Consider the following 9,624-nt stretch of genomic DNA (forward strand, 5'->3'; position numbering starts at 1 on the left):
GGGCTAATTACTGCTAATTAGTCCCATCTGCCCATGTGCATCTCAGTGTGGTGTGCAGCCCAGGAGCCAGTGCCTGCAGGGCTCAGCTCCCCAAGCACTGGGCAAAAAAAAGGGATTTCAAATTCAGAATAAAAACCTGGCTCCCGCTTTTCTTGCAGCCTGCGCAGGTGCAAAAATCCCTTTTAATCCAACAAAAACGTGTCGGCAGGAGCTTATTTAAATATCCCTACCTGTGTTTGCATTCCAGGGAAAAATATAGGCTTGTGAGAAGCTCCTGAATGGCTCTTCTTTTTTTTCAAAGTATAACTAAATTTGGCAATAGCAGCTAAACAAATTCCCCGGCCCGCGCTCTCGGATATCACAAATATACTGGGATCTGGGGTATGGTGTGGAGAGCGTAGCAACGTACCTAGCAACCATAACAAATAAAAATGTCGTGCTTCGGCTCCTCATTAAAGCCCGTAACAGGATTAATAAGCGTTTTGGCATGCGCGCTCGCGCTTTCGCTTCAGCGAGGATTCGAACCGCGATAGGACTCCGTGGGGTGGGAGGAGACGCGGCGGCGCGGAGGGACGTGCACCGGGCGTGGACTTCTCGGGGATGCTAGCTAGATAATAAAATTCAGATTTTAACCTGCAGTTGAACATAACCTGAGGTTCTCTTGTGTGTTAAAGAGAGAATTCTCATTCTTTCGCTTGCAGGGGTGTATCTCGTCAGAGCGAAGGCGAGGAGAAGCGCTGGGATGCTCGGGACTTGGGATGCTCGGCAGGGAGAGGCCCACCAGGAATGCATTTTGGAAGGAGGATGAGGAGGAGGAGAAAACTGGCACCTCGGCGGGCGCCGCATAGCCTCCCTCCGAGGCCACCTCCACACGAGGTCTTCAGCCTTTGCACCCTCGCCTCCCAGCCATTCGGGGCGAGGAACTGTGGCTTTGGGGCTCGGGCAGGGCGGCCAGCCCCTCCCGGGGCACACATCTGGGGTCAGCTGCGCCGGGGACCGCCTGCCTGCAGCCCGCGGAAGCGGAGCAGAGGCAAACCGGCTATTTTTTGAGCTCCAAAATATTATTATCCCAAAGAGAAGTTGTATTTACCAGGGCCAGAAGAGCCTCTCTCTGCACATTCCAGGCTCTGGAAGTCTGCAAGATGCCGGAGTGGGCGCTCTGGGAGGGAAAAAAAAATCTCCTTTAGTCAGCTCAAATGCTGGCCAGAGGTTTGCAGCCCAGTCCAGACACCGGAGAGCCGACCTTAAACGTTTCTGGGGCTGAAAGGGAGATCCGCAGCCAGCCAACGCTGGGAGAGGCGGCTGAGCTTCCCGGCTCCGGTCCTGGCCCTTGAGGCGGGCAAGAAGCGGCTGGGAGGACAGGCATGGCTTCGCAAGCCCCGGCAGCGTGCCAGCCCAACCCGGAGAGGGGAAACCAGTTCACCCTGGCCTCGGGAATTAGGAAAATGTTGTCAGTTCAGGGTTGTGCTGCGAGGAAAAGCCTCCGGTGCAAAGCTCCAAATGCCTGTCTCCAGCCTCGTTAGCCAGTTAAAGCATCAGACGGAAACTATTCTGCCCCATTAGGAATTTATCTTCTTACGGACTCCTGTTTTTTGGCTCCCGGAGCCCGGCAAGGTGGCGGGGGGGAAAGTGCAGTGGGTGCAAGGATGATGAAACACGTTATTCACCCCGTCAGAAGTACCGCGGCTAGGAATGGGCGGCAGAGACGGTGGAGGTAGGGCACCGGGAGCTGCTCCTGGCACGTCCCCGGCCTCCTCTTCTGCACCTCGTGGAGGAGCACATCCCCACACGCAGGGATTTCTTTATCAGCCCTAAAACGCTGTAACGGCGCGTTGCAGAAGCACGTCCAGCCACGCTGGGCAACCGCGGCCGGGCAGACTCTGCTCCGGCAAACCACAGGCTGCCTGCTCTGTAGCCGTCCTTCTCATAACTTTGTTTTCTTTCCCCAAAGCTGTCCGTCCATCCTCAGCTTTTCCTAAAAAATAAATAAAATAAAATATTCCTTCTCATTTCAGCTCAGCTCCTTTCCTGTTAGGGCTTTTGTCTTCCAGCAGTGATGTTCGGTGGCGTATGAGGACGCGGCCAGCCGCCTCCGCAGCGCTGCGCTCTTATCTAAGGCGCTAATTTAAAACACACGCCGGGACGGGTTCACGGGGAGAACTGCTCCCTTTCCTGGACGAAAGGCGACTTGGCCGGGGTCCGGGTAGCTCCGAGGAAAACCTCGTCGCCTGCTGCTCGGGAGCATCCTGGATGTCCAGCGGCGTGTCCTGCCCGTTCCCTGTCCCTCCTCTGACGATGGCTGGCATCGTCCTCCGATCCCAGCCCCGGCTGCGCACCGAGCTGGCGCGTGCAGGATTTCCCCCCCAGCGCCCCGGCGGGGGAAGGTGAGGGTTTCCCATCCTTTGCCATCCGTATCGCAACCCCGTTTCTCTTGCAGCACAACCTCCTGCGGGGCTGTTCCCAGCCAGGTCCCCAAAGGCTTCTCCTTCCCTGTTCCCAGCTGCACGGTGACACCCCCCACGCCACCCCAGGATTAAGGGGGTGTCCTCAGCAGGACAGGGGGCTCCTCCTGCCTCGGGAGAGGAGAGGACACCGCAGCCCCCCCCAAGGGAGGCAGCACTGAGCCGCCCCACCAGCCGCTCCGTTCTCCTCTCCTGATGGTCCTCCTGGGCTTTGTCCTCCGGCAGCTGGGGGTCCTTCCCTGCGGATCTCCTGCGTCCCCATCTAAAGGTGGGCAACCCCCAGCTCTGCTGCTCCGCAGGGACCCGTGCTCCCGCTGGAGCCGGGCCACCCCTCTCCACCACCACCCGCTTTTGAAAGCAGCTATGCTTTCAGAAAAGCATTTTTTTTTTTTTTTTTTCTTTTTTAAGGACTGGGGTGGAGGAGCGAGCCTGCTAGGTTTTAATTTCCCTCCCCCAGCACAACCCTGGGATGCATTTCCCTGCCCGGCTCCGCCGTCCAGCCAGAGCGCCCGCCAACCCAAACATCCTCCATCCGCCGTGCCGGGCTCCGGCAGCCCCGTGCCGACAGCGGCGAGGAGCAGGCACTGAATGTCCCTCCTTGTTCTGCGGGGAGAGTCCTGCCCCCCCTCCGAGCTCCCACTGACAAGCCGTACCCCCAAAAAACCGCCGGGAGCTCGATCCCCCAAAGGATGCAGCACAGATCAGGCTCGTCGGGAAGTCTCTTCCCCTGGGGCAAGGAGTGGGAAGGATTTTAGCCGGTGCAGCTCGGCGCGCACACCGTGCCCCCCGAGGGGACTCTGCCCCGCTGCCCCTTTTTTGGGGCTGCACAGGCGTCGGGGACGTTGCTCTGCACCTGCTCAGAGGCTATATCATCGTTTAATGGTACTAAAACCAGCATAATGAAGAAACATGCATAACGTCGAGGTTTTGTGGTTAACATGCACAAGCACTGCACCGAGGAACAGGTACCGAGGGGGAAGAAAAGACCGGGGAGGTGTCCACCCCCCCCGGCATGTGTTACAGCCGAACCCCAGCTATTCCTGGAGCTGCTTACACACAGCAGGGGGGAGGCTGCGGCTGGTCGAAAAATGAAATATTCACACCTCGAGCTCCCTCGACACGAGCACCGAGCGCAGCCAAAGCCCTCCCCGAGGTCACAGCGCGGGGGGACGCACGCACGCAACCCCGTTCAGGAGGCTTTAGGAGCTGCAGAGCCCTGGGACTCCTCCTGCGCCCAGCAGCAACATCCCGCCTGCCACAGAGGGCACAGAGAGCCAGCCAGGTCTTGTCAGGATGGACGTTCAGGGATTTTTCCGGTCCCAGTCAATCCCAGGGGATTGAGATACGGGACCAGCCCCCTCCCCGCAGGCTGCTGTGGGTTTTCTCAGCATCCCAAGAGGAGCGGAGGCACGTTTTTACAGGGCTGGGGTCAGCGCAAGCAAGCCTGGGCCAGCGGGGAGGAGAGCGGTAGCTGCTATGAGCCTCCCTCCTCCTGCATGCACCAGCTTAACTTCTTTCCTAAAGAAAAAAAAAAAAAGGAATGAAAAAGGAAATAAGGGCCGTGGTTTCTACCTGCTGTTTTCTGCGCCGTGTAGGCGCCGAGGCTGCGGGACATCGTCCTCCTGGAGCCTCGGCTGGGGACGATGCTCTGCTCCCGCGCCCCGGCGAGCAGGGAACCCCTGCACCTGATTTCCACCTCATTTGCTTTTTTTTCCCCCCACATAGGTGGGTGTAAAAGCCGCCTGGGCAGAATAACCTTAACGCAGAGGGGAGGATGGTTGGCTGCAGAGGGGCTGCGGCGTGGGATGTCACCTGGAGCTCCCATTACACGCCTGCCTCCAGGGCTAGCGCTTTTGGGTGGAGGATGCCGAGCAGGGCCCATCGCCGTCAGGGAAGCCACCCCGGCTGCCGCCTCCCCTAAAACTCATAGGCGGAGACGAAGACGGTGATTTTGGACACGTGCTTGGCCTGGAAGACACGGTCCAGGTACTCGGACATGTCCACGTCCACCTGGATGGTCTGGGGACCCTTGAGGCTCTGCACCAGGATGAGCTCCCCGGTCTGCCGGTCCGAGCGCTGCATCACGAAGTGGCCGCGGTTGTTGCCGCCCACGATGCCGAAGCGCAGGCTGTCGGGTCCCGGCCGGCCGGGCGCCGCCGCCGTGGCCATGCGGAAGAGCGGGGTGGGCGTCAGCAGGTTGGATGGCAGGGGAAGGTAGTGGAAGGAGATGGTTTTGGGTGCTTGGTGGCACGACCGGCTCTCCATCGGGCAGGGGTTGCGCTCGCACTGGCTGCAAAGGCAAAAGCGGGGTGAGGTTTTCAGGGAACCCCAGGGATGCGGGGTCCGCGTCCCCCACCGCAGTGGCATTGGATCCACGTGGATGCTATGCACGTTTTGGGACCCAGCACCCCAAAAAATGGAGCAGGGATGGGTTTTGCACCCCGCCGCACTTACAAGGGTGACGTTTTGACGTAGGTGATGTTGCCGGTGGGCTGGGGGCACTGGGGGCTGACGCACTGGAAGCCGCCCCCCGTGTTGATGCAGGTGGTCCCCCCCGTGCAGTTATCCTGGGACAGGGCGCACTCGTCGATGTCTGCAAAACAGGGGAGGCCAGCGGGTCAAGCTCGAACCGACCCCATTGAGGGGCTCCTTTTGGTGGAAAATAGGCAAAAGCACCTTGAAACGGTGATCAAAACAGTGTGGGAGTAAGGCTGAAAACACCTAAATCGCCTAAAATCCCATTCTGCGCCTGCTCTCCTCTCCCCGAGCTCTGCCCTGGGCCAGCAAGGGTTAACGGCAGCACTCTCACAGCAGGAGGGCAGCTTATTTTCCTAACTTTCCTAAGTTGTTTGAAAACACCATCTCTTTTTATTTACTAAACACCTATGTAACCACTAAGACACCTGGCAATGAAATCTGGAGCTTTGACTGCAGATATTTGCTGGGAGCGTTACCAAGATGCTGTGGAAACACGCAGAAATTCAGGAGAAAAGGAGAAAGTGTGAGCTTTTTCACCACGAGCTGCATTAATCAACACTTTATAACACAAAAAATGCCCTGTTTTTCAGGAGGAGACTTTCATAGGAGCAGTTCTGGCCACCCACCATCCCTACCTGCCGCCGCTTTGCTTTGCTCTCAACCCACACCCCAGCTCCCCTCTTTCAGGAGGAGAAGCTGCCGGCCTCCGAGCTGACCCCTCGCCGTCTAATTCTTGCTTTTTAACGCTTTTTGTGTTCCTTCGCGGGGACACCCCGCTCGCAGGGGACAGCCCACCACCGCAGCGGGGCTCCCCCAGCCCCAAAGCATCGCACGTGTCTGCCAGCGCCTGGACCTCCATCATTTTCCTCCCCCCCGCACCCAGCCTGGGAACCACCTCTCTGTGCAAACCCGCTGAGATTTTGGCACGCGGAGATGCTTGCGAACAGAGAGAAAAAAGGGGAAAAAAATGAAAAAGCAGGCATGCAACTTGGGGAAAGTGGTAAATCCACAGGTTTCCAGCCCCTGCTCACCTTCGCAGCTCTTGCCGTCACCCAGGAGGATGTACCCGGCGGGGCAGGCGCAGCGGTAGGAGCCGGGGAGGTTGACGCAGGCGTGGGCGCAGAGCCGGGGACCCCCCTCCCGCTTGTACACCTCGCACTCGTTGAGGTCTGCGGAGAGACGAGGGGAGCGGGTGCACGGCCGAGACCCCGCAGCCCACCCCACCGCGTCCCCCCCGCCGCGGCTCACCCTGGCAGAGGCCGTTGGCGGCCGTGCCGCTCATATGGAAGCCGGGCTCGCAGCTGCAGTGCTGGGTCCGGTCGATTTGGGCGCAGCGGGGCTGGCGGCTGAACGCCGGGTCGTCCGTCACGCTCCAGGCGGGGGGAGCTGGGGGGGGGACACCGCGGGATGGGGGTTGAAATGAGGCAGGGGGCCGAAATATGCCTGGAGGGTGGGGGGTCACCCACCGCGGTGGGGGGTCACCCACCCGTCTGCGCCTGGTACTGGCAGGCGGCCCCGGTCCACTGCTGGGGGCAGAGGCACTTGTACTGGTTCAGCCCCTCCAGGCACGTCCCGCCGTTCTGGCAGGGGCTGCTCGAGCACTCGCTGATCTCTGCAAAAAAAGCACCACATTTGATTTAATTTTATTTTGGGAAGCGAGCCCCAGGAACGCCGCACGCACCGGGCCGCTTTGGTAACCCGCAGCGTATCATAACTCTTTATTTTGCCGGACTCCGACACCGACTGCTTGCGATGCTGCGGGGCTGCAAAGGTTTGCTACGACGCTTGGAGCCATTGTAGCACTGCTGCCTTTTCCCCTCGCCTCTGCTGCTGAGCTGCAGGTGAGGCTCCAGCTGTAATTTCCAGCTTTCCTTGAGGATGAGAAACCCCAAATCACCGGCCGCGGGAGCTGCGGCATCCATGGGATGGTGGCTAGCGGGGACTCAGGGGCAGCTGCGATACCTCCCCATTTGGTGAACCCCAATAATCCACCCCCCATGTTTAAATAAACCCAGATCGCATCCCACTCTTGCAAACGATGTCCGCAGGCAGACACGGGCACGCAGCAGCCCTACGGCCGCGGCCGCCTGCCCGGCAGCCCTGCGGCAGGCAGCCCGGAGCGGTACCTGCGCAGCGGGGCTCCTGCCCGGTCCAGCTGCCGTTGGCCTGGCACGTCCGCGTGCTGGAGCCCAGGAGCTGGAAGCCCGGGTCGCAGGTGAAGTGAACCTCGTGCTCCACCAAATATTTGCTGCCAAACTTCCTCCCGTCCGCGGGAGCTTGCAGGGCAGGGCAGGAGGCTGCAAGAGCAGAGGGGGTCAGTACTCAGGAGGGTGCTTTGGGGGAGCACGGACTTATCTTTCCTGTCCCCAACTCTACCACGCTTCACCCCGTTCCTCCAAGACCTCCTCCTTAACTGTTATTTTCCTCGAATATTGGCCTGCTGAGGTTAACCGGTTACCTCCAGCCCCACAGTAGGGCTGAGCATCACTGGCAAGGGCTTTGGTGGCATTTTTGCCACCGCTTTCACGCTCCCAGCGCAGGACCGTGGCTCCTTGGCTGGAGACGCAGTTTTCCAGCCCGCTCGCCCCCACTGCTTTGCCATTAGCTCTCTGCTTTGCAGCTAAGGGCTTTTGAGCCTCCTCGCATCTTACCAGGCTGGAGAAGTGCTTAAATTCATGCTCACAAATTGCCAGCGTGGGAAGAGGTTTCTCCGTCCGTGGAGATGCCCAAACCTCCACCCATCACAGCCCCGAGCATCCTGACCTGCCCACCCCAGCATCCTCTGAGGCCATCAGTCCATGGGTTGGACGTGATGATCTTAAAGGTCTTTTCCAACCTAAAGGATTCCATGGTTCTGCAAAAGCAACGGGTGGGACCCAGGGAGGACTCACCGGCCGGCGGCTCGGGGGTGGCTTTGGCCAGGGAGGCGTGCAGGGTGCTCAGCCGGCTCTTCATCACGCGGAGGCCCTCGGCGAAGCGCGTCTCCTGCCCCTTCAGCAGCTGCTGCATCTGCCGGATGGCGGCCAGGAGCTGCTGCCTGCTGAGGCAGCTCTGCGGGGACGTGGCGGCCGCTCAGCACGGGGACATCGCTCCGGCCCCCACGCTGCCGCGCCGCCCGGGACCCAACCTGCGGCACGCAGCCTGCCCCGGCCGCAGCGGGATGCTCGTGCAGGAGCTCTGCAGCACCAAAGGTCCCCTGAGAGATCCGATTTTATATTTTTTTCCCCCATTTACCCAGATGCAGGAGTTTTTCTGGCCTGTGCAAGAAGTCCTTAGCTCAGGCATGCTCTACATGGAAATGGGTAACGCAGCGCTACAAGCAGAGCTGTAATCACTTTGTTAGCCCTGGGAGAGATGCCATAACTCATGTTTCATCCTGCTGGAGCTAGAGCCCTGTCCCACTTCCACATTACAAAATAAGAGGAAAACAGCTGTCTTGTGAGTTCTGCTGGGGCCAGGAACGCTGGTGGGACTCCTGCCTGCAAAGCGATCGCTACCACGGGACTGAGTCATGCAGGAGACGGGCATCGTTATTATAGGTTTCCTGCGGAATTGACTTAAAACCGAAGAAAAAGAGCAAGAGCCGAGCAAAGCCGAGCCAGTTTTAGAGCTCAGAGGTCCGCCGAGCGCACAGGGGAGAGAGCACACAGGGTCTGGTCTGGGTGGCTCGAGGCTGGGGGCAAACGAGCTCCGGGCAAGCGAGCAGAGCTGCTGGGCACCGGCCCACCTGGCCCAAGGGGTGAAGTTATTCGCCTTTCCCAATAGCTACCGAGGGTTTACGAAGAAGAAAGAAAAGCCAGCCCGAGCGGCGTGCTGGCCCCGGCGTCCCTTGGCGCAGTTTTGGGGGGTCACGGGCTGCCGGTGGGGATGGGCCGGGCTGTGCCCGCAGCCCCGGGGTGCCCCGCGCTGAGAGGGAGGGAGGCAAAAGCAAATAGATGCCTGGCATGTAGCTCGCTTTAATAAACAGCTCTTTGTTAGGGCTGGTTTTAACTTCAAGAGCCAGCGTGAGCTCCCCGCGGGATGCTGAACCGTAGCAAACCCCGGCGGCTCTCCCCTAAAACCGGGAGGATTCTTCGCCCCCGCTGCACTCGGTGTTGACTTTCGGTGTGGAATAAGAAGGAAAAAAAGACCCCAAAAGAGACGGGCCCCGGCTCCAGCCCCGTTTCGGCTCCCCCCGGGGCTTTGCCCACCTGTTGGGCTCCACCGGCCGGAGCGTAGGGGCGGGCGGACCCACCGCGCACCGGCGCTGGGAGCGGGGCAGGAGGAGAGGGGACCTCCCCCCCCAAAGCCCCTCCGAGGGGGGTCCCCGGGCCCCCCCCGTCCCCCCCCGCTCACCTGGGGCGCCGGCGCGGCCGGCAGCAGCAGCAGCAGCAGCGGCGGCAGCAGCAGGAGCGGGAGGCGGCCCCGAGCCCCCGGCATGGTCCGGCGGCCGCCGCGGCTCTCGTCCGCCGAGGAAGGGCTCTGCCGGGCGCCGGCGGCCGCCTCTCCCCGCCCCGGCTGCGGGCGAGCTCTCCCTCCCGCGCCGCCCCCGCCCCACGCGTGGCCACGCTCCCCCGTGGAGCGGGACACGGCGCTTCCCCGCCCCGGGGAGCCGCGGCTCCCCCCAGCCCCGGGGCCGGCCTTCGCCCGGGGGATGCTGCGGGCACCTCGCCCCCGGGCCGCCCGGGTCCGCGCCCCGCACCGA

At 61.0% G+C, this 9,624-nt stretch overlaps 1 protein-coding gene across 1 annotated transcript; it reads right to left on the minus strand.

Annotated features, from left to right (window-relative positions):
- Nucleotides 1-4,259: 4,259 nt before the first annotated feature.
- On the minus strand, nt 4,260-9,359 carry FBLN7 (fibulin 7; the record flags this gene model as incomplete). The annotated part of the gene is made up of 8 exons (XM_082307741.1): nt 4,260-4,752; nt 4,917-5,055; nt 5,972-6,109; nt 6,189-6,326; nt 6,427-6,552; nt 7,067-7,237; nt 7,832-7,991; nt 9,276-9,359. 8 exons carry the CDS (start codon nt 9,357-9,359, stop codon nt 4,380-4,382), a joined length of 1,329 nt encoding a protein of 442 aa, XP_082163867.1. The 3' UTR covers nt 4,260-4,379.
- Between the last annotated feature and the right edge of the window lie 265 nt (nt 9,360-9,624).

Source organism: Platalea leucorodia, assembly GCF_965183815.1.
Source record: "Platalea leucorodia genome assembly, chromosome: 3".
Lineage (NCBI taxonomy): Eukaryota > Metazoa > Chordata > Aves > Pelecaniformes > Threskiornithidae > Platalea > Platalea leucorodia.